Source organism: Micropterus salmoides, unplaced genomic scaffold (genome assembly GCF_014851395.1).
Source record: "Micropterus salmoides isolate LMB-PRFRI ecotype aquatic unplaced genomic scaffold, ASM1485139v1 Ms_hic_scaffold_17, whole genome shotgun sequence".
In the NCBI taxonomy this organism is placed as follows: Eukaryota; Metazoa; Chordata; class Actinopteri; order Centrarchiformes; family Centrarchidae; genus Micropterus; species Micropterus salmoides.
Window position 1 is genome coordinate 19,548,514 of NW_024040817.1, and position 25,340 is coordinate 19,573,853.

The 25,340-nt window shown below is 42.7% G+C and overlaps 1 protein-coding gene across 4 annotated transcripts; it reads left to right on the forward strand.

Moving 5' to 3' along the window:
* The first annotated feature begins 14,477 nt into the window (after window positions 1–14,477).
* On the forward strand, window positions 14,478–24,977 carry arpp21 (cAMP-regulated phosphoprotein, 21). Of its 4 annotated transcripts, XM_038724692.1 has the most exons (21): window positions 14,482–14,693; window positions 15,673–15,883; window positions 18,805–18,966; window positions 19,114–19,279; window positions 19,414–19,452; window positions 19,557–19,622; window positions 19,720–19,831; window positions 20,015–20,153; window positions 20,642–20,779; window positions 20,880–20,979; window positions 21,091–21,186; window positions 21,287–21,324; window positions 21,425–21,481; window positions 21,727–21,917; window positions 22,408–22,548; window positions 22,648–22,766; window positions 22,884–22,952; window positions 23,085–23,252; window positions 23,509–23,611; window positions 24,221–24,327; window positions 24,464–24,977. In XM_038724692.1, the coding sequence occupies exons 4-21, from the start codon at window positions 19,118–19,120 to the stop codon at window positions 24,620–24,622; spliced, it is 2,004 nt and encodes a 667-aa protein (XP_038580620.1). In that variant the 5' UTR covers window positions 14,482–14,693; window positions 15,673–15,883; window positions 18,805–18,966; window positions 19,114–19,117; the 3' UTR covers window positions 24,623–24,977. The 4 variants fall into 4 exon arrangements, with proteins under 4 accessions (XP_038580622.1, XP_038580621.1, XP_038580620.1 ...); XM_038724693.1 differs by lacking the exon at window positions 15,673–15,883 and having other exon boundaries at window positions 14,479–14,693; window positions 24,224–24,327; XM_038724691.1 differs by lacking the exon at window positions 15,673–15,883.
* The last annotated feature ends 363 nt before the right edge of the window (window positions 24,978–25,340 follow it).

A 25,340-nucleotide genomic window follows, 5' to 3' on the forward strand; every position in this document is an offset into this window, starting at 1 on the left:
CTTCAATGGTCAGTATCTCTTGGCTCATAAACGTCTCATAACATCACGCCAGTCTCCAGCGTGTATGTGTGTGTTTGAGAGTGAAACTCAGAAGAAAGGAAACACACTTTTAATCAGATCTAACAGCTCACATCTCCTACTGGAAGTGACACAACACATACACATACACACAGCCATGTTTCTCTCTCCCACCCTATCTATCTATACACCATGCCGTTGCTGCCAAAGCCAATTGTAGCACTGGATGTGTTTATCAAAGGTGTCTGTGTGTCTCAGGCGCTTAATTTTAACAAGACGTTCTCCACCAGAGGAGTGTCATATTTTAATTGGTCTCAAACAGAATAAAGGCAGCGAACAGAGCACTGCGGTGACAGGTATTAATTACCTTCTGCCTAATGGCTCCCAAACTCAGCACTCAGCCATATTGGTGCTCACACTATTCTTACTCCCCCACTCTTTTCGCTCATCGCTTTTCTCTCCTCCTCACCATGTGTTTGTCCGCAATAGGGCTGAATCAAGGGTTTTCTTTTGCTACGATGTTGATATTTTCACAGAAATACTTGAAACATATTCTCTAATATAATGAATCCCATGTAGGGGTACTTGTACCCCATGGGCTGTTTCTGTGTTTGCCAGAGGGTATGTATAAAGATGTGAAGTAGCTCAACAAATTTCAAATACAAATTATGATTAAAACATACTAGGTATTGCAATGGAGAGTGTGTGAAAAACTAATTAGCAAGCAAGGGAGTCTAAACAGTTGACTAAACTGTTGTTGAATAGCACCTGTCTAGCTTTCCAATCACTCAAAGCTCACATTCACCCCATTCCTATACTGATGGCAGAGGCTATCAAGGTTCCAACTGCTCATCAGAAAGAAAGTAGTCATTCACACCACAGCCTTCAGGAGCAATTTGGGGTTCAGCATCAAGGATTCTTGTGGGCTGGGGGAGGCCGGGGATCGAACCGCCGATCTTCTTATTTACCAGTTTAATAAATAAACTGTTGAAATAGTTAGCTAAAAGTAATGGATAAACAGTTGGAATAGTAAGCTAAAAGTATTGGATACATTGATCGCTAAAAGTAATAGAGAAACAATAGGAATAATAAGCTAAAAGTAATGCATAAACAGTTGAAATGGTTGGCTAAAAGTAAAGGATAAACAGTTGGAATAGTTAGTTAAAAGTAATGAATAAGCAGTTGAAATAGCTAAAAATAATGGGTAAATGGTTGGAATAGAGCGCTGCTCTAGTATACCTGTTTGTAGTGATTTGATTGTGTTGAAATTGAAATTACTCATAATCTGTCTTTGGTGCAGCAAATGTGCAGATGCTGTGGCTGTCATTCTGCTTTTCGTTTTCCTTTTAATAAAGTGCGCTGTGAAGTAGAAATGTGAGAATCTTTAAAAAAGTAAGGATGACAGTGCTGAAATCTCATTTATGGTGTTAATTTGATCTGACTAACAGCTTACAAGTTGGCAGGATCAGTGCATGAGCGTTGGCTGATAATTTTGCCTTAGCGAAACAGCTCTCTGGCCTGTTATGTGCATTTTTTGGTTCTTTTTTTCCCATAGAAGCGAGATGCCTGAAATAGCTCTGATTGACAGGTATAGAGACTCAGTTACTATAACAACTACCTCCTGGCTCTCATGAGCACTTCTCTCTCTCTCTCTTCCTCTCCGCCCCCCCTCACCTCTTCTCTTTTCATTTTCTTTTACCAGCTATCCTTTTTACCCCCGTCTCCCTCTCACCCCCTCACTATGTGCTTGTGTGGGTGTACAGGGAAGAGATTATGAAAAAGAACTCGACTGCAATATTCCTTCACACGGAGATGTTTGTGTTGCAAGATAGAGAGGCCTGGCACTAGCTATTGGATCTAACCTGTGTGGGTGAGGGTAGGCGAGAGTGGGAAGATGAAACATGCTTATACAACACGGGCAAATAAGCCTTTTATATTCTTTTCGTGTTTCCTTTTTGGTGCTTGTTCCTCTGTCAGGTTGAGCTTCTCTGCTTGTATAATCAAGTCAGTCCACTGCGCTGTGTTCCTGCATGCGTGCATGTGTGGGTGTCTTTGCATGCGTGCACGCACTTGTGTCAGCAAGCAGCACAGTGAAGCCACCCGATATGATGAGTGAATTTCAAGCACGATAGAATCTAGTGGGACTGACACCAGAGAGCACAGAGCGGCAGAGAGAAAGTGTGTGAGTGTATGTGTGCGTGAGTGTGTTGGTGGGAAGAAGACGGACGTCATTGCCGCCACCTGCTTCGGTGGGATAAAGGCCAGACACATACACACACTTGCATATGCAGCCAGCCAAGCAGAGGTCAAAGCAATCTCTTAACATAGCATTAATGATATGATTTACTTAACCTTCTTACGCTCAAGCTATCTCGGGCCCTCCATCCCCTACTGTCACCACTCCTCTCCTCCCCCTTATCTCTGCATCTCCTTTCATCTCTCCTTCTCTTAGTCATCACACAGGGCGAGAGGTCTGAGGAAAACAAGCTGCCAGAGTTGGACATGCCATAACAATGCAGCACCTGTCAGGGTGTGTGTGTTTGTGTGTGTGTACCTGTGTGAGTACATGTGCATGCAGCTGTCTCAGAGTGTCTGTCATCAGGAGAAAGGAGGGAACATTTCCAAGTCTTACTGTAAATACAAAGGCACACAGAACATCCATATATATATGTGTGTGTGTGTGTGTGTGTGTGTGTGCACTCTTACCGCTGTGGCTTTCTCTAGTTGCTCTGCCACTTTATTGATTGGTTGTCTCGCTTTGTGGCAGGAAACGAGATGGCGGGTCTCAACACCTGTGTGACCCAGCTGCAGAGAGCTCCTCTAATGATCTGAGCTCGGCTGCCTGGGTCTTGTTCTGCAACCAGCTCCTCACTTGGCTCAGACCTGATCAATAGCACACCCATCAGCCTCTCTCATACCGCACAGAAGACAGATGATCCTCCTGTGTGTGTTACAGATGAAATAATGAGAGCACCTGTAGTGGTCTCTACTACCTTCTGCTTGTTGCAGAAGTTGACAATTTAAAAAACTGAGCTGAGCATCAGGTTGTGTGCCTAAGTGCTTTAGTATTGATCTCACTGATGCTGCTAATTGATCAGTGGAGCTCTAATCTGTAATTTTGATGTAAACGTGTGCTGATGCCGTCAGCTTGGTGGTAATTTGAGGGCATTTCTGCACCGTTCACACAGCAAAAGGGCGATAATTCCGAATTAATTAGGCTACGATACACAGGGGAAGGCGCAGCCCATAATAAGACATTTAAAACAGGATGGGATCTGGTATCCAAGTGCAGGGTATCCATAGAGACCGTTGCTATGGCGGAGAGAAATCTCACCTCATTAGGAACAAATATAAATAGCCCTGCGACTTGGCTTATGGTCATGATGCCCACGGCTGAGCGAACAGGCTCAGAGGCTTCCAGGTCAATGATACAGGATGAGAGTCAGGATGCGGAGAAAGAGGGAGCAATAAATAGAGGAAATGATTAAGAGAATTAGAAGAAGGAGGAAAAAGATTGAGTTCCTGAGGACAGGAGAAACGGGGGATGGGGGATGTATGTGTGGGAAAGAAAGAAGATGGGAGAGGGAAAAAATGGAGCCAGAAACAAAGATTGTCACTTCGGTCTGACAAAAATCTCTCAAATGTCAACCTGTTTGTTTTTGTACTTGAAAATTTGTATGAGGGAGCTTTATGACCTCTGGGCCCAAAGGATCCATTCAATACCAGTGCAAGTTTTTTATAACAAATGGTGAAATTAAATCAGTGCTACTGTCTTTACGTGCAGTGTGCAGTTATAATTAAATAAGATTATGAGACACAATCAGGCAACATACAAGCAAGATAACAATAAACTCAACACAGAAGTGCAAAATGAGTAAAATAGCAAAATGAGATGGTGTTAATGACATGTGAAAATAAGGATGGAGGTTTTTTTTTTTCTTTATCTCCAAGAACTGACTTTTGCAGAACCGACGTATTCTTTTCCCAACGACATACATAATGAGCGAGGAGGGGAGAGAGGAGAGGACGGCAGGAGTTGTGGGAGGAAAGATGGGAGTGGGGGCTGTGAGAGAGGTTGACAGCCAAGTGGAGAGGAGACAGATGGGCGCAAAGAGAAAACTCGAGACATCCACCACTGATTGCATCAACAGGTCTGAGCCCCTCCAGGTATGCTGCAGTGCACCACAGTATTACGACAGTATTGACTCATCCTATTGTTGACCGTCCGGAGGTCCTGTATGGACTTCATCTGTCTCACTGCCTCTTTGCTTCCTGTGTTTTGCTTTCTCTTCCTTTGCAGCTTGCACCCTTAGATAATGTGTGTTTCTTTGACATTTAGTCATCAACTCTCAGTGACAGCTGAAAGTCTGGTTAGTGAGCAAGACCAAAGAGGCTGGGTGTACTGGTTTCTGTTCAAACATGCGATCTTATTATTCCTTTACATCACATCATTTTCGTTTTCAGTGAGTAGGCGTAATTATTGCACGACACTGGAACATAACTGCAATCTCCCCTTTCCTCGTTAATTGCATTTTAACTGCTGAAATCTAGTCCTTTTAAATGTGAGATTATATTAAATCTTATGACTCAGTCAGTGATCCATTTGCATGCCCTCACATCAGTGGCCGCAGTGCAGTCTTTGCAAATTTCAGGCAAACTGGTGGGTCAATTAAGGAAGAAAAGGAAGAGACTCCCTCCTCTCGATGCAAATAAACCTTAAAAGCTTGTCGGGGCTTTCTGTTCTTCAAAGCTAAATGGTTTTCTCTGCCTTTGTTGTGAACAGTGTGTTTTCAACTCGGGAACAAAGGTGTCTGCGACTGAAAGATGAAAACTGCGACAACTGATGAAGATGGTATAGAGTTCAGACGTACGTTTGTGTGGGCTGTCTAATTGAGGAGATTGTTTGATTCCTCTCCCTCTGCGTTTCTCTCTCTGAAGACCTGTCAAACTCGCAATCAGCGAAAACAACATGCATAGAAGGAGTGGAGGAGCAGGAGGGAAAAAGAGTGGAGATGGAAAGACGGCATTTAGGAAGAAAAGGAGGGAGTTTACGCCCACCGCCTAAAGCGATGAGAAGACAGGCAGTGGAGGGGAGAATGTGTGGAGGAAGCAGTGTGTGAGTGCCAGAGCTCATCAGCCTGTCAAACATCCGTTATAGACCACAAACCCACACAGCCATCGCACTGCTGAGGTCTATCACCTAACAGGTGCATTTCCTTCACCTTCACACATCTTCTTATACACTCTGATAACATATATACGTGCATGTAGGTGGCCATTTTTACACACATTGAGTTTGAGCCTTGTCCACAAAGCACCAACCCATCTTGGATGGTTTCCATGCAGCAGAGGGTGATCCACACTGAGTCACTCTCATTGATCAGAAAATAAAAACAGTCAGGTGGATGCTTCCTTCACCCCTCTACTGAGCTCCTAACTGTTTTAGCTCTGCGCTGGCACAAACTGAGTGCGCACTCTGAGCCCAACCCACGTTTGAACCCATATTATTCCTCACTGTGCTCGTAGTTTTGTAATTCTGACTGCTGACGCACTGCATCTAAATTCATCATCCACTTTCCCCTGGGGGTTACATCAGAGCTTCATACACTTTATGTTTTTGTTTTTACCTCAGGTACCCCCAGATATAGTTTAGATATAGTTACAGTTTAGACCACAGGACGTTGCATAAAGGTGGTGTCACAGGAGCCCCGTCGAATGAGGCCAGTGTTCTTTGTTTCTGTTGTGGGTGGGAAATGAAGCAGCGACTGATGCCTCTAATTAGGATAGTCAATCCTCATGAAATCAGTGAATTGTACCACTGAAGCCTTCTCAAGGGGTCTCTCCTATATCCTGGTCCCTACATTACCCTATATTTTACTCCCTCTCTAGTCCCTACAGTGACTTTACTAATTTCTTCATTAATAATCATTAGATACATTTGGAAGCAAATTCTTCGTTTATGAAGCAAAACAGCAGTGACATTTGCCTGCATCCTACCAATGAGTACTGTGAGATCTGTAAATAAAATAAAATGAGTTCCTGTAGATATATTAACGCGTACAAAAATATACAATAATATCTCTAAGGGGACTGATTTGGTATGATATTATAGTGATCACATTCTAAAATCCATTAAATATAAATTACCATATATTTTTTTACTTTTTGAATCCTTTTAGAGTAATGGGTTTTCCGACATGAGCATTCATTTATCATGAGGATTCAAATTTTCTTTCATTCATAATATATAATCAAAGATATTTTACATAAAAAAAAGTTGGATTAGATTCAACTTATTCAACTACAAAAAATGTAGTTTAGTATCTCTCTCTCTCTCTCTCTCTCTCTCTCTCTCTCTCTCTCTCTCTCTCTCTCTCTCTCTCTCTCTCTCTCTCTCTCTCTCTCTCTCCCTGGTTCCCATCACCTGGATTGACTACAAGAAAGTCTATGACTCAATGCCACATACATGGATACTGGAATGCTTGGAAATGTACAAGATCAACAGGACACTAATAGCATTCATCAAGAACTCAATGGAGCTGTGGAAAACAAGTCTGGAATCAAGTGTGCGGCATATACCAAGGCGATGCACTATCTCCGCTGCTGTTCTGCATAGGCCTGAACCCCCTCAGCCAGATCATCACAAAGACTGGCTATGGATACCGGTTCCGAAGTGGAACCATCAGTCACCTCCTCTACATGGATGACATCAAGCTGTATGCCAAAAATAAGCGAGACATCAACTAACTGATCCACACTAAAAAGGATCTACAGCAACGACATTGGAATGTCGTTCAGACTGGACAAGTGTGGCCGCATGGTATCAAAAAGAGGGAAGATGATCAGAACCGAGGGGGTTGAACTACCAGAAGGCCACATTGCAGATGTTCAGGACATCTACAAATACCTTGGGGTGCCACAGGTTAATGGAAACCATGAGAAGGCAGCAAGGAAGTCCGCCACAGCCAAATACCTACAGAGAGTAAGGCAGGTCCTGAAATGTCAGCTGAATGGGAAGAACAAGATTCGAACCATCAACACATACGCCCTGCCAGTCATCAGATACCCCGCTGGTATAATAAACTGGCCAAAGGAGGAGATAGAGGCTACTGACATCAAGACAAGAAAGCCCCTCACAATGCATGGAGGGTTTCACCCCAAATCCAGCACCCTGAGACTGTACACCAAGCGTAGCGAGGGAGGCCGAAGGCTAGTGAGTGTCAAGACCACTGTCAGGATGAAACGACGAAGATCCAGGAGTACATCAGGAAGATGGGCTCCAAAGATGAAGGGCTTAGTGAATACCTCAGGCAGCAGAAACCTGAGGGTGAGGACAAGGAAGACGAAGAAGACAAGCCGCTGCACGGCATGTACTACAGACAAATAGAAGAAGTGGCTCATATCAAGAAATCCTACCAGTGGCTGGAAAAGGCTGGATTAAAGGACAGCACAGAAGCACTAATCATGGCGGCACAAGAACAGGCACTCAGTACAAGATTAATAGAGGCTGGGGTCTTCCACACCAGGCAGCACCCCAGGTGAAGACTATGCAAGGATGCCCCTGAGACAGTGCAGCACATAACAGCAGATGATAAGATGCAGGCAGGAAGTGCGTACATGGAACGCCATAACCAGGTAGATGGCATAGTGTACAGGAACATCTTCCATGAGTATGAGCTGGAAGTCCCAAGGTCAAAATGTAAGAGCCCCCAGTGGTAATCGGAGCACTGGGGGCTGTGACCCCCAAAATGGGAGAGTGGCTACAGCAGATTCCAGGTAAAACATCAGAGGTCTCTGTCCAGAAGAGTGCAGTCCTATAAACAGCTAAGATACTGCGCAGAACCCTCAAACTCCCAGGCCTCTGGTAGAGGACCCGAGCTTGAGGATGACACATACCACCCCGCAAGGTGTGAGAGGGGGATTTTTATTTATTTTTTTATAGGTGGAGATGTAACTGTGATATATACAAAATAAAATAACACAATATACAAAATGTACAGTATGAATGAATGCAGCTATGATATATGTCAGTAATGTAACTATGATCTGGACAGAAAGGTTGTGGTTATGTGATATACAGGACACACAACAAGTTTGCGTGTAGCATGTACAGTGTAAAAGATGATGATATGTATAGTTGAATATGGTCTGAGTTTAATATAATCAGTGCAAATATAAATAAAATAATGGGAAGTGCAAATAAAGTAGCAGCAGAATGTAAAGATGATTTGTTTAAATTGATCATTTTTGAAATATACAGTACCTTTTATTAGGATTTTTTTACTTCCATCCGTATTTTTATACAATTTATATAATTTGGACAGTATGCCGCATTTGAATTAGGAAGCCTGCACTCAGCATGTTTACCTCATTTGAATAGAGAAGCTGGAAGTCTGGTACAGAACATCATAAAGACTGTTCTTATTCTGAGCCATAGTTCACATGAAAACAAAATCATAAAAATTATGTATTCTTAATTAGAATTAATGAAGCCTGAAAGAAAGGCTGTGCTACTGTGTCTCACTGAGGTTAGGAAGCAAAGGAGGAGGTCTATTTGTCTGTTTCATGTCTGTGGCTGTCTAGTCACCCGGCCACATGCTCCATCATAGTTTAAATATTCATAGCCCTCCCTCTGAATATTCATGAGGCCCCTATTAATATTTATGAGCTTCACTTGTTGAGGTGTCACTCGATCTCTTGTACGCACATGCACACACAGACATTTACACACACTGATGATCAGAGGGGATAGCTATGTCTACACTGGCAGATTCACAAGCAGTGGTGTAATTTACTCAAGGTGTGATGTAATGGTAAATAAAAAGTGTGGCCTTTTGTTTAGCTAAGTAGTACAATTTGGGGAAATATGCTTGTTTACTTTCTAGGTGAGAGTCAGATGAGAAGACTGACAGTAAATATGAAGTTGGAGCCAGCAACCTCTTAGCTTAGCTTAGCTTAGCTTAGTCTGAAAACTGCCGGAAAATGCTATCCTGGCTCAGAACATTAAAAGACCTGCCTAGAAGCCCCTAAAGCTCACTAATTCACACGTTATATATGAATTGTTCAATCAGTACAAAAAACAAAAGTGTAAAAGTAACAGTTCAACATTTTCAATAAAAGTCAAACACAAAAAATTAAAATAGCGGATTGCTGTTTTTACACTTCACTTTATGTACAGATTTAACAAACAAGATATAACGTGCTAACTAGTGAGTTTTAGAGGTGCTGGTAGACGTTTTGTTAGTTTTAGACTGAGCCAGGCAAGCTGTTTTCCCCTGTAGTGCTACAAGTCAGTCTTTATGCTAAGCTAAGCTAATTGGCTCCAGCTTAATATTTAGTATACAGACACAAAAGTGGTATCAGCCATGTCATGCAACATCATCAAATTAGACATCAAATTAGTATATTTCTCAAAATAGGAATAACTTTTTAGGCTAATTATGAACTCAGAATTTAGTAACACACTATAGCAAGTCCAGCAATCTAACTCTGACACTGTAGATGTATAGCTAATGTGTATGTAGATAAATATTTGACGTTATATGGACTCAAAGTTTGTGTGTCTACCAGAGAGAAAGTGAGTTTACCCTCCCTGAGAGGGCCACTCTAATCCGAGTTCCAGTCAGGTCTTTAAACAGACACCCCTGCACCTCAGTGAGGCTCTGACTGATGTAACAGTATGACACAAACACACATAAAAACACACAGTCAGCTGTGCACTTTCTAATGGGGTGTGTTTATATAACAAGTTCCGGTATTTCTGTGCGCCACTAAGTCTCTGTCCTGCGTGCAAACATGCCAAGCATACTGCCAGAACCAGTAGACAGCAGGTGTGTGTGTGTGTGTGTGTGTGTGTGTGTGTGTGTGTCTATCATAGGCCACTTTCGAGGACACATTTAAGATTATGTGTACACCAGTTGTCTGTGGATGACTTCTTGTTGTTAAGTGGGTGAAAGAAATTGTCCCCGATATGATTTTGCTGCATTTGTGTTGTGAAATGGTTCCTTATTAGTCAATGAAATGGGGCAAAGACACAACAAACCTGTGTGTGTGTGTGTGTGTGTGGAGAGAGAGAGAGCAGTGATGCACATACACAGCAATGTGTGGTGGCTTTTGGATGACGCACATCCTGAGGCCTGCGCTCAGTCACCTCTATAGTTTGTGGTTAAAACATGAGTCTTTGTGATGGTTTTGCCCCTATAGGTCATATATGTACAACTGTTGCCTGTGGTACATATTGTATATGCAGCATTATCATAAAGATATTTACAAAATCAAATGTCAAAATGTTTTTAGTCTTAATGTATTTTAATATAAATAAAACAATGTAACTTATAGCTACTGGTGCATCCATACAGTATTGATTCTTACTTAGGGATGGTTATTGTAGGTTTTATTAAAATGGGCTACAAGAAGTACTTCAATTAAAGTGACATTCACAGTTTAAAAAAAAAAGAATAACAAATAACATAAAATTCTAATCTAAACACAGTTTCTTGACCCTCAGGATTAATATTAGGTCTCTAGGTAACAAATGAGAGGTTGGCAAATGTTATCAAACTGAAAAAGTCTGTCCTTTAACAAGAACCTTACGCTTTCAAGGTGTACAGTGTTGTTTAATTAATTGAGGCATAATTTAACCATGAAAACTTCCTTTTCATGCAGTACATAAGAGGAATATTCTTAGCAGTGACTAAGCAATAAGAGAGAAGTTGTTGTTGTCTTCTCTTAAGTGTTGAAATCAGTTCTGAGAATCCCCAAACTATTAAAAAAGGGTCTGGTTCAATATAGATATTAACTACTTTAGAGAGTGTTTTAAAATGTTCAGACCAGTAATTTTCTATCTTGGGACAAAGGGTGAAATTGTGAAGTACGTTTGCCTCCTCCAGGCTACATTTATCACATATCGGAGATCTCAGGTTATAACTTGTGTAATTTTGTCTTTGAATAATGGAGTCTGTGAATGGCTTTGAACTGAATGAGACTAGAATTAATGGAGAAAGAGCGAATCTCTCTAGACGTGATTTTCCTATCTCCTCATAGATCTGTGTTTCCAGTTCATTCTCACATTTGGTCTTAATTGCTTTCGTAGGAATTTTTAAACATCATAGAAATAAGGCGCGGTCTCAACAGGGCCTGTTTATAAGGCAAGATGTGTCAAAAACACCAGGTGAAGCACTTAAATTTAGCTGTGTGGGTGTGCATGTACTTTCTAATTTGCAGTATTATTGTGAGTTCCTGGAGTAAGAATTACCTTAGCCCAGACCAAACATTAAATTGCTTTCAGATTCTTACAGAGCTGTGTATGCTAATAGCATAAATTCATTTTTCTAATGATGTACAATAGACGAGCTCAACTGCTCCTATTGTAACGACACAAGTAACAAACATTGTAAAACAAACCTCATATTAGCTGTAGCAGAAGTAGTACAGACCAAACAAAACCAAACTACCAAGTTGAATTTGTTTGGGAATATGCACCACTAAAACACAAGATCTATGGACATAATGAGAGCATTAAGGTTGGTCCAGCTTTATTAACAAATTTTGAGCCCCCGTCTTGAAGAGGGTCTGTTGAAGAAAATATTCAGCACTGGACCAGATAAGGTGTACAAAACTCTTTCCAAAATGTTAACTCTTCAGCAAAAATAGACTGCAATTGGAGTCCAAAAGATTCATTGGAGGCGATCAAAGTCCAATGCAAAGAGTTTTACTATTTTAAAAGAAAAAAAACTGTGTTGACATGCGAAGGAGAACCAACCTTTCAACTCCTTTGAATTACATTACATTTAGATGGCGCTTTTATCCAAAGCGACTTACAATTGCTATAAATGTCAGAGGTCACATGCATCTGGAGCAACTAGGGGTTAAATATCTTGCTCAGGGACACATTGGTTTCTCACAGTGGATTCGAACCTGGGTCTCTCACACTAAAGGCATGTGTCTTGTCCACTGCTCCATCACCACCCCATTTGTATTGCATTTATATAGTTTTTGAGTCTATGCATGCCTTCCTCTGTTAGCTGTTTTTTTTTTTTTCACATGTGGTTAGGTGGTTGTTGGAAAGTACCGCGTCAGAGTCTTGCAATACATTGGATGGTACTGAGGACAGAGCTCTTAGCATCGCCCCCCTCCGTGGCCTTGCCATGCAGTGATAAGCTGTCTCACACTGCTCCTTGTCTCCCAGCTGGCATACACACACTTTTCAAATTTCAATTTCAAATTTTTGTTTACTACAGGCAGAGAGGTGCATACACAAGTTTTATAGAGTTTTCTTTAAACATGTGATCATAATTTCAGATGAGTATAAGTAGCTGAGATATATATATATTATATATTGGTATATATTTTATAACACTGTCTACACATGTCTGCTTCGACAGGTCCTTCTATAACTCCTTTCTTCGGTTTATATGTTCCATATTTCTAAATTAATGTGTTTAATCAAGTTACCACAAATCTGAAAAAGTACACATTGCATAGGAAGGAATGGGAGGTTAACAGGGGCCCAACAGTAATTTTTTGCCCCGGGACCCTAGCAGGTTAATCTTCCCTTGGACATGTGACCTCAGCATTTTTAAAATGGACCTGGCTGCGATACAGACATAGATACAGATACAGATACAGATATTAAGCTTGATATCTTTCAACAAGATATCATCCGTGTAAAAAGATATCTTCTTACTTGAGTCTGCTGTGGTGAACCCAAAGATAGAAAACACTTGATGATTCAGATTCAGATGGGCTCCATGATAAGTGCAAACAGACGTGGGTAAAGAATACCCTGGTCCCTTGCCCAGGGCTGCAGCTACCACAGAGGACACTGATGTCCAGTCCTCTGTAATACGTATTACACATTTGGGTTTTTAAGGGTCATACTGATGTTTTTAGATCTTAAAATCTGACAGTTTTAAATCCAATAAACAAGTAAAATCTACTCAGTGTACAGAAAACTTTATTTACCATAATGTTTGGAGTTAAAAGTTATGCTAATTATAACTGCTAAATTACAAAACAAATATTGATTGAATGAGAGTTTTTTTTCTAAATTCTAATTTTTTATAGCATTTGGTGGCTGGTAAAATATTGGTTAGGCTGATGCAGTTATGTTGGGGGAAAACCTTGGCTCAGTTTTACTGAAATGCTGCTTCTGTCTCTAAATAGACCAAAAACAAGGAGACACCCATTTATTTGCTAGTTATCACCAGTAGTTGGAATTTTTGTACATTAGTTTTTCCTATTTCATTTCCTGCTACCTTATACTTCATTAACTATTAGAGGGATATATTTTTTCTCCACTACAGTCAAGCATCAGTCAATAAAATATGATGCATCGTTATTGATAAAACCACCCCACAGTGTATAAAGCAGTTAAATTTAACTCCACCATCTTCCACCACTCATGGCCAGTGCAAACAGACATGTTAAGGACACCGCAGTCTCCTGCAACTGAACTGACTATAACAAGGAAACAGACATTTATTTGCTCATCATGATAAAATAACCTTGACACAGACTCATCTAATAATAGGCTAAACATATTTCTCACATCTTGTCTCAACTTGTAATTTAAATCCTGTTTTGAATGATATAATGTAGCGCTATTGCAGTTTTTTTTTACATAACTGCACAATCCATAGGCCATCTATATAATATACGTAGGGTCTCTACTATAAAGAGATGTGGAAAATTATGATACTTGGTGCTACTTCCATGCAGTATTTCTTCAAAGCTATGGCTTGTTAGTTATGGTAAGTGTTACTGAAAAATCTAAATGGACTACAAGTATTGACTGAAATTAAAGTGACAGTCAGTGTTTTGAATAAAACTCAAAACTAAATACAGCTTCTCTGTCCCCAGCAAGCTGCCAAGTCTTATCAAACTGTTAAAGCCTATCCTTTAATCAGAACCATAGTGTTTGATCATACATTATGGCTTATTTTCACTATGGGAGCTTTTTCTTGCATTGAAATTTAGCTAAAGTCTATGAGTATTAGCGAAATGCACTTAAAGTATCAAGCAAACTAAGTAAAAGTACTCACAATGCATAAAATGGTCCCTGTGAGTTATATATGCTATCATTATAGTTTCATATATGTGCATCATAGCGTCTGTGTGTAAACCCTTAATGTGTGCAGTAAAAGCTGTCAGACAAACAAAAAAACAGTTCCCTCTGAAGTATATCATAACATGAAATGGAAGTAAATGTGTAGGCCACTTACTGTACCGTACTTGACTAAAAAATTTACACTCCACCGCTGCATAAGAGACATATTTTTAGCTTAGAGGAAGCTGTAAGAGAGAATGTCTTGTGTCACGTGTTGAAATCAGTTATTGCAGTAGTAAAGGAGATTTAATTGAGTTGAAATGAAATGGAAGGACACAGAGGGAGAGGGAGTATAGGAGCGAGAGACAGAGATGTAGATGAGTGGGCTGGTGAAGGGCTGGCTCTCGTGCATTCCTCGTGTGTGTGTGGGCGCGTGGCTCAGGGTTCAGAGCTGTCGTCCCTCCCCATTCCTCCCCCTTGCCCCCCCTCCTGCTCCGACAGAGACAGGCAAAAGGCGGAGGAGGAGCAACGGACCTCACAGTCAACAGACACTCAGCGTACAGCAGTCGGTCGGTCGGTAGGCTAACACCGGCAGAAGCCCGCGGAGGGAGGAAGACGTCGCCTCACGGTAAGATAACGGACATTGTCACGCGGCGACAGGTGAACCGTTAGCGACGCTTCTTCGCTGTCTTTTCATGCTGTTTTGTCAACACCGTCCTCTCTTTTGCTAGTGCTTTTGTCGATATTAATCACATCAGACCGCGGGTTGTGGCTGATGAAAGCTGATGTTTATAATTTAGCTTAAACTCTCCGTGGTGAAAAAACCCCGGCTAAATTAGGAGATCTAATAAGCTAACGGCGCCCCGGAGCGCAGCTTCCAGTCATCGGGTCTGTAAGGTTAGCGACACCGCTGAATGAATGTTAACGGTAATTTTAGAGCCAGTAAATGTTTTCTGTGTGTGTTTTAGTCTACTGTGTTTAGTTAGATAAAGACATCGGTCCTGATTTTAACTAGGATTTTTAGAGCAGCTGCGTCTTGCTTTGTATTTCTTGTTGTTTGAGTGTAGAAATGTGGGTTTTAAGTTTATGTAAAGCCCTTTTTCTGTTAGCGGCTAAAATACTGAGAGCATATCAGTGCTCCCGCTGTGTGTGTACCCTTCGGCCAACGTCATTCGCTCTCCACAGGCAGCTGACAGCACGGTGAAGTCCCGGAGCAGGAGGTCCACTCCCTGCCCGGGTGTAAAAATAGCCCGGTGTGTGTCAGCTTAGCCTGGGTCACAGTAATGCGGCACATACACACACCCCATCAGGTATACATTGAATCCTCAAAGAAGGAGAGTCCTATCCCGCAAGGAGATCGCACAAGCCTGGCTGTGCACCGTTATCGGCCGTCCCTGTTATGTGGGTCAACAGGATGTCACAAAGTTGTGCAAGAAGATGCCACCTGTTTGTTTTAGCCTACTTATTGCATCCGTTTGAACGTTTGATCGCTCTGCCAAGATGCCATTACTTCTCCGCTGAGCTATAAAGAGTTGCGAGGCTTAATTTTGTCTTAAGTAGCTCTCTAAAACTGGCTCTTGCCACTCCTCTGTATTTTACGCATGCAGGTATTTTCCCACCTCGGGTTTGAGCTCCGCTGCAAAGCAACACAGCTGTCGCACCCACAAGTCACTGGGCTGCTGTGGCCGCCCAGGTGCTGATGACTCAAAGGACGATGTAACTGTGCAGCCTACTTTCTGTTCTTGGCTTGTCTTGAAGTGGAGGGCGAAACCATTCGTGCCCTGTTTTATTTGACTTATAACACGCAGCAGCAGTGAGGTAAAGTAAAACCTGCCCAGTAAGGAAAGACTTCAGCTGCATATGTAAAAGGTGCAGGTACATAAGATAATAAATATATATACACACACACACACACGCGCACACACACACACACACACACACACACACACACACACACACACAAACATATATATATATATAATTAAGAAAGTAAAAACTCCCAAATACCTCATATACTGTAATAAGCAATAAGCTAAATTAGAAACTTGGGGGCAAAGCCTGTACAGATTATGGATAAACAAAGCACTGAATGCTCTGAGTTTGCCTCAAAATTGTCAGTATCATTTTAAACCAGAGAGACCTGCTCTCTCGGTTTTAGTCCCTTGCTGAATCATTTCCTAATGAGCTCCGAGCTGAGGGAGAAAACATGTAATCTCCTTTTTAAATCAGCTGCAGCCTTAGAGACACAACACAAACAGCTTTCTGTGGCCATAGGCCGTGATGAATTCTATTTTTCTGTTTCTTTGGAAGGGTGCAAATTAAAAAAAGAAAGCGGAGCAGGATGTCTTTAGAGATGGCAAAATGTACAGATACATCTCTACAAGCACAGATGGCAGGATAATAAACCCAAGCCTGCAAGGTACAATAGTAGACCTTGGTGTTAAATGGTACAAGAGCCACTGATTATTATAGCCCTGGTTTTCAAAGATAGTGGTCTTAGTTACAAACAGGATTGTCCTGGGCTTAAGCTCTTAATATAACTTGCTTTAGCTGACAATGGCCATCCAAAGTAGCTTTTGGATATTTCCCCGCTGGGCTGCCTGTGTGTCAGTGCAGATGAGCCAGGCAGCTTTTGGCTAGAGAAGAAAGGTGTCCTGGTGGGTAGGGGGCTCTGAGGCTGGAGGCTTCGGGGAGAGCAGCAGATGGATGAAGATGTAGCGGGTACTGGCGCTCCCTGTATCCCGCCGCCATCCGTCACGCACTAATGATCGTGTCACACCTTCTCCCCGGGCGGCCGGCCGCTTCTGCAGCACTCAGCTCAAAAACTGGTAGCTCCGCTCAAATCCCCTCTTCACAGCTCGTCGGCTGAAAAGCCCAGAGACAGACTGTGCTGCGAGCCTCTCTATCACTAATTCCTCACTTCTCTCTTTCTCCACCGCCTTCCTTTGCCCCTCTTCACCTTTAAAGTCCCTGCAGACTGTTTCCTCATCTCTCTTCATCCCCTGCCTCCCTTGCCTCCCTTGCCTCCCATTCATCTTGTTTTCTCTGTAGTGCATCTGCTCCACATCACTCTTTCTCGCTCCGTTTATGTCATGATCCCGTTCTCTAGCATTGCTCTAAATTCACAGCTCTAATACAGATCAATACCAGCACGCTTTTCTTTTATTTTACACACAGTTTTTTATTTGATTCTAATGATTAAAGGAGATGGGTAGTTTTTCCCCCTTTGCCCCTCCCCTCTGTGAGGTCTGAGGTCAGGGTCAGTGCAGCACACATGGAGCTGGTCTGGTTTGGCTAAAGGACACCTCAGCAAGAACTCACCAACAGAACATTACGGAGTCTCCCAGGTTATTATGTCCTACAGTGTTTTGGTGTCTCCTGGTCGTTTTTTTCCTCCCTAGTAGGCAATATGAAGAAGCCCACAAAGCTAGGACAGCGATACAGATCGTCTGCAGCATCCCTCAAACTGCAACACTTCTGCTCCAATAAATTGCAGATTATTTTCCCGATTAATTAGTTATTCATCTTGTCTGTAAAATGTGAGAAAACTGTGCAAAATGCTTTTCACGATTTCCCAGAGGCCAAGGGAACATCTTCAAATTGGATTTTTTCAATCCAAAAAGCAAAGATATTCTGCTTTATATTATATAAAAGCAGCTACTTTTTATATATGAAACGCTTCAAACAGGAAATGTTCGACATTTTCTGCTTGAAAAATGACCAAAAAGGAGTAGCCGATGAACTTTCCGTTTATCGATTAATCGCCACTACTTGGTCATGCTATCACACCTAATATCTAAAGTACAGTATGTTTTAAATCTGTTATAAATGTAATATAACTGTTTCACATTCGTATTCATTTTGAACACAGACATAGATTTCAGACGCCTTTTACCATCATTTTTCTAAGTGGAATCACTGCTGTCATGTATTGTGTTTCTTTGAGGCGGTATGGGAAGGAAACACCACTTTGGCCGTACATGGATTCACAGAAGTCTTCTTTTAAAAAACTGCTATCATCTCCAGTCGGGTGTTAAATAACCATGTTATGGGACTCCGCATCCTCTGAGCTCATTATTCTGTCCCAAGCGTTGCAGGAGTAAGTGTCCCCTTGAGCTCTGCATTACAGCAGAATATGTCCCCACTGCATGCAGTTGCCGTTTGGAAAAGATGGTGGAATGCCACTTCCTCTTGTGTATGCGTGCGTGCGTGCGTAGGTCTATGTCTTTGGTCGCGGCAATTTCTCCCCACTGGGATCAGAGAGAGACTCATCTTGGTATTCTCGGAATATCAGTGCTGGCGGATAGGATGATACGCTACACAGCTGCTGTTTCTAAGAAAAACTCGAGGACACACACACACACACACACACACACACACACACACACACACACACCAGACATGCGTTCACATGAGATACACACATTTACATACACAAGCAAATGCCACATCCAAGCAAATGAACAGGCACACTTACAGTAATAGACTTTAAGCAGCAATTAACTGTTAAGCCAGGAGAGCATTCGGGAAGCACAGACAGAGGTTAACACACACACACACACACACACACTCACAATTGAAGCTTAGCTACTCAATGTCATTTCCAGCAGCTATGCTTTTATGCTCTGGCAACAGTTTGATACGAGAGTCTGTGTTTGTGTGCAACAGTGTAGTGGTGTTTCTGTTGGACAAATACCTCTAACACCCCCCCCCCCCCCCCTGTTTTTTGATCTCTTCAGGCTGTTTTCCACTGACCAGTAAAGAGCCGGCAGAGAGAGGAACAGTGGAGAAGGCGAGCACGAGCGGAGAGGATAATTGCGTTTCTGGCTGCCCTGTGGGAACATGGGATATATGACCTCATCATTCACCTGTGAGGCTCACCAGTAAACAACTCCAGATAGGTAGAAACAGCCTACGCAAACACACACACACACACACAGACAAATGCAAATGCAGGCATATTTCTTTAAATAGCAGTAAAATAAACAAATGCAGACATTATCTGCGTAAAACAAACGGTATCAGAGTCCATGTTTTGTGTTGTTTAGAAAGATGACTGAAGCAGCTGTAGAAAGTGCAGATGTCCTCCTAAAACCTTGTCAGGGGACATCATGTGAGGTCATTAGCTGTCCCTCCCCTCCGACATGTCTGTCCCTCTGCAATCAGAAGGAGGACGAGGAGAGTCACCATGACAGTAAGAAGGAGGAGCAGCAGGTGAGTGACACCAAAAATATCGTGTACCACGTTAATAATAATAATAATAATATGCCACCGTAAAACTATGTACCTCCCCACCACCATCACTCCTTACATGCTCACTAAATGACAAATTGTATCCTCCCTCGCAGAAACTCTGTAACCAGGTGCAACCAAAGAAAAAAGTTAAGGTAAGCTAAAATAATTCTGCCTCTCATTATTCATTCTTACTGGAATATCGATTGCATTACACTCTATGAATTTGTAATATCGTCTGCTTGTGTGTGTGTTTCAGGCCAAAGGAAAGTTAGAGCGGAGTATGGCTATCTGCGAGGAGTCCTTACCATTTGAAGACACCCAGGTAACACACACAGACACACACACACACACACACAGATTATCATCCACCTTCCCATCATCACCATTCTCAAATTACTCTTTATTTTCTTCTCTCTCAGGCATCTTCAGATGCAAACATCCCCTCTAGCTGCCAGGACAAAGAGATAACTTCCTGTAAGGAGGAAGACCAGGAAAAGAGCACTGACCCAAAGAAACATTCACTGTACAAAGGTGTGTATGTGATTGACAGCTCATAAAAGAGAGACAAGAGCAAGCAAATAAAATGTAATAAAGTGGGATTCAACGCCACTGTTTTGATGTAGTTCTCTTGGGGTGTTTAATATTGCAGTGGGCTTTTTGTATTTTTATTTATATTGTCTCGTAATACATCCTGCCTGCCTTTGTCACTCTCAGAGTCCAGCGTGGAGTACACCGACTCCACCGGCATAGACCTGCACCAGTTTATCGTCGACACCCTCAACAGCAACCCCAGAGACCGCATGATGCTGCTTAAACTGGAGCAGGACATGGTCGACTTCATCACCAGCAATAGGTGTGTGCGTGTGTGTGTGTGTGTGTGTGTGTGTGTGTGTGTGTGTGTGTGTGTGTGTGTGTGAAGGAGAGTACATAACCTTGGGTTTTCATTGAGCTGGGTGCTTGTTTAAACCTGCTGAAATAAAACTTGCATGCATGCTAAATCCTATTAAAAACAGAATACAGTTTAATGCTCATGTAAGATATGTTTTCAGCTCATATATTATAATTCTGTCCATACAGCTAATTTAGTGTACTGATCAATATATTGAGCAAGTTATGTTGGTGTGGGTGTGTTTGAGTCACCAGGGATGAAATTAATCTACCTCCTTCTATCTCTCTTCCTCTTTATTTCGCGTCCATCCTCCTCCCTCCCTCTTTCTCTCTTCGCTCCCTTGTTCCATACTTATTCTCCTCTCTGCCTCCTTCCTTCTTTCCCCCTTTCACTCCCCCTTTTATCCTGCCTCTCTCTTACAACTATCTTTCCCCTGTTTCTGCCTCTCTCAGCCCTTTTAAGAAGTTCCCACACATGTCGTCCTACCACCGAATGCTTGTCCATCGGGTGGCGGCCTACTTTGGCATGGAGCACAATGTAGACCAGACAGGCAAGTCTGTCATCATCAACAGGACCAGCAACACACGCATGTAAGCACACACAATACGCCTGTGAGTGTGTGCATGTAAATCCTTTGCCTTTTAGTGTCTCTTTTGAAATAACAACAGCTGTTACTTATTTGTCTTTAAGACCGGAGCAGCGTTTTCTGGACGAGGTGCACAAGGACAAGACAGAAGAGATCCACCGGTGGAAAATTATTTTGAAGAGAGACAACAGCTCGGATGACCAGGTTTTTCTGTCCTCCTTTCTCTATAGCCACCTGTCTCTGGATTTTCCTCTATAATTGACATTGATCGTATCTTATCAGCGTTTTGACCCGTTCTCGTTCCTCTCCCTACAGACACGACTTCACCCTTTACGGGAGAAGCAAAGCAAGTCAATGGAGGAGAGAGAGGAGGAGTACCAACGGGCACGAGACCGAATCTTCAACCAAGAGGTGAGACAGAGAGAGAGAGAGTGAGAGAGGAGGACAGACAGGCAGATAAGACATAGAGACAGATAGGAGACTCACTCATTCCTCTGCTGTACTTTTACAGCCACTCTACACCCAAGAGAGTGCCCATGGAGAAACCAGGTAACCTTGCCTGCGGTATATTCTCTCCATGTGCCTTTTTAGCTTATTATATTTAGACGAGAGCATTAATGTGTGTCTGTGTGTGTGTGTGCGCGCGCAGGGCTGTGGATGAGTACAATCCATATGCTGAGACCCAGAAGAGAAGACAGCTCTTCAGGTAGGGCTCTGTCTGCACCGATTTCACCGATGTCATTTATCATCTTAATCTGGTCAGCCTGGCTGCAACAGAGCTCGTTTAGAGTCTGCAGCGGAAACAGAAAGACTAACTAGATTTGCTTGTTTGTTTTTTGTATCAGGGTTTAGGAAGCTAAAATCTTTTTTTTATGTCAGTGAATGTAACATACATGGCAGGCCTGTCATGCAGTAATAAGGTTTTAGGATAATTCTGTATGTGCCTCACAGGGGGAGCCGTGACAGCTCAGGCTCCAGCTGGACAGGCAGCAGCAGGCAGAGTAGCACCGAGACTGACTGTTGCTATAGCAACGACCCCCGACCTTGGAGCAGCACAGACTCTGATTCCTCCTACCAGTGGACAAGTTCCGCCCCAAAACCCCGCCAACCTGTCAACCACAGCTGGGACGCACGTGGTTCAGGTGTGTGCGTCTGAACGTTTGGTGACTTTCACCAACACTTTGGTGTCACGCCTTTTTTAAAGGTGTAAATTCAGTCACTGAGGGTGAGACCCTTCACTCCTCGCTACCTGTGTGCAAGCAAACTTCTTCGCAGCTCTCATCACCACGCCACACTTGGGAAAAATCACTGTTTATAAATGATGTAGCATCTAATTAACAAAAAAGCAGTGGAAGTTCTTGTGCTGTGAAAATGCATGAATCTTCACACCAGAGCTGTAAATTTTCACACAACACCTCCAGTCGTCGTCGCATATTCTGGAAGAAAATTACGTCAATGCAGAGACTGTGGGGGCTCCAGTATGTTTTAGCACAGGAAGGGGTGGCGCGTGTACTCTTTTTAGATCATATTAAGATGTTGCAGTGTGACTTTGTTACATGCCATGATAATAACACTCTTTTCTTCTTCATTTTCTTATCTCCACTCTTCCACTTGTCATTCTCTCTCTTTTAGGCTCCATCTCTCTCTTCAGACTGCCATCCACTTGTCCCCACCCCTCTCCTCCTCCCGTCATAGATGAGCCGGCTCCTAACTCTGGCTACGTCATGGAGAACGGGATCCCGCCGGGAAGTATATTAGTGAACCCACATACTGGTACATAACACACACACACACATACACACACACACACACTAGTAAGGTTACATACATCTTTATGGCATGTTTGTCATACTCAACCCTTTGACCTCTCAGGGCAGCCTTTCCTGAACCCTGATGGAACCCCTGCTGTGTACAACCCTCCGGACAGTCAGCAGCCAATCAGGCGCCAGACCCAGCTGCAAGGCTCTCCCTCTCAGCACCAACAGCAGCAGGTAGTGAACACACACAGCAGAAATATGTTTGACATACACGACTGACATACATGCACACACACGTCGCTGTTTGTGTTTGTGTCTTTATCTATGTCTCCATGTGTGTGTCTCTCTCAGGTGGTTCATCACTCGTCTGTCTCTTACACAGCTCCACAGATGTTGCCTGTCGTTCCCTCACAGCCATACGTATGTACCACTGTGAAGTCGACAGACAACCGCTGCACACACGTGTGTTTACAGTGTGTGTGTGTGTGTGTGTGTGTGTGTGTTTATGGGCGTCCACATGCGTGTTGACCTCCTCTTCCTCTTTACCGACAGATTGAAGACCTCTCCTCGCAGTTCACTCACATGAGCTGTCAGTCGACAGGGGAAGCCCCGCCGCTCTACCCTTCCAGTCAGGGTTACATCTATGCAGCTCCTCCCCCTCCTCCTCCCCCTCCTCCCCCCCCTCTCAACCCCCCCAGCTACTGCCAGCCCTCACCTCAGGTACAGATACACATGCTGTTTATTTTTTCATGTCCCTTTTGTAATTAAGTACATGAAACAGTGTTTTTACGGTCATGTAACATATATTAAAAACATGTTGTTTTATTAAAATAAAGTAAAAATTCTGCATTGATTAACTTAAATTCTGGTTATATTTATAATTTATTGAATTTTCAACATTGATTTTGTTTTTATGGAATAGTTGAAGCAAAATAGTAAGAATAAAGCTAGTATTTTTCATATTATTTTTCTCTAGGTGCCTATGTATTACTACAGCCAGTACCCTACCTCAGCTCAACACCCATGCAGGCCTGTCTCACCTAGCCAGCACATCCACAGCCAAGCAGCGCAACCAACAGGTACTTCCCACTTGTGTGTCTATGTGTGTTTGTGTGTGTGTGTGTGGGGGGGGGCAAGACTGTGGCAGTAGAGGAGGGGGCCGTTACACTGTCAGAGATGTAGTCTGTGGGTCTCACAGTGAACCGGTCTCTTTTCCTGCTGCTTCTATCCAACGCAGTGACAGTGACCGAGGAGACGCACATTTCAACACTGTCATGTATTAGAATTTAGTGTATCTTGATGAGCACATGCATTTGAAACAGCTGCAATCCACCAGGCCATGCCTTCTGGGCATCAGTGGCCATCACTGCAACTATATAACTTCTACATGATTTTTATCTCTTTAAGTTAAAATAAGTAGTAATAAAAACTGAAATCAGCCAGAAAAGAATGAATCAGTGTCAAACAGAGATTACTGCAATACCATATTCTTTCAAATTCAACCAGCTACTCAGTCAAGGCAATATATGTGTAAAATATTTTGTTGGGTGGACACATTTTTAACTTTATTAATCAACAAACTCCATCATGGCTTATTTCTTAAATGAACCTTTAGCTCAACAAATCGCGGTGATGAAATATATCGCTAATAATGTCTTGTATACGTATACGTGTGTGTGTGTCTGCAGCAGGTTACGCTTCTGCTGTGGGGGTGCAGCAGTCTTCACACGTCCAGGCCCAGGCTGTCCTGGGAACCTACTCACCAATGGCCTCTCATCAGCGTAGCATGGTTCAGGTAAACACAGAGCACCCAAAGGTCTCGTTCTGCATCAGCCTCCAACAAGTCAGCCCCCAAAAGGAGCGTTTAGCAGCTCAGGAAGTGCTTATTCTTCGCTCCAACTTTACTTTTCTTTTCCTCTTGCTCTCTGCAGGGAGGTGTTTCAGTGTCATATCCTCAAAGTAAAGTTGTGACCGCGGTTGGCGGGGAGGCGGGTTACTGCTGCATGGTGCCCCCACCTTCCCACCATGGCAGCTGCCATCCTCCCAGCTGCACCAACCTCAGCGCCCCAGCCTGGAGCGCCCAGTACTGATGAAGCCTCGACGGATTAAGTGATGATACTGTAGTTCCTGTGTGAACACTCATAACACACAAACTTTTTTTCACACTCCCTCAACCCCTTCACCTACACCCACCTTCTTCCCGGCGATGCCCGCGCACACAAGCATGTGCACACGCACACAACATACACCCACTCACATACATTAATGTACCACTGTACCAAAGCTTAATAGTATATATCAGAGCTGCTGTATTGAATGCATAATTTATATACACAAATGGAGTTTTATATTGATATTAAATTATATATTGTGTTTTATGGAAATGCACTGTGTGAATAGAATAAAGTGCTGTGGCTGGATTGACAATGTCACATTTCTATATTATCCTGGCTCTGTTTCTTCTCATGTTGATGATGATGCTAACGAAAGTGGGTGCAGGCATGGTGAGATGCATACGCTGGGAAATAAAGTACATTATTGGAGGATATACTTTCATGATGTGTGCGCCTGCAGGGAAGTAGGGATATGGGTTGTTAACCTACCACTGAGTTCATAAAAGGGCGATGAATGTCATTGACTTAATGTCTAAATAAGTAACAAGCAAGTGAAAGATTTTGCCTTAGCATGGTGGATCATTAAGGACGTTTAGCTTTTTAGGAAATCTTGGTGTTATTAGGAGACTGAGATGCTCACACAGTGGGCGTTTTCATACAGTCATTTGAGAAGCAATGTTTTCACACTTACATA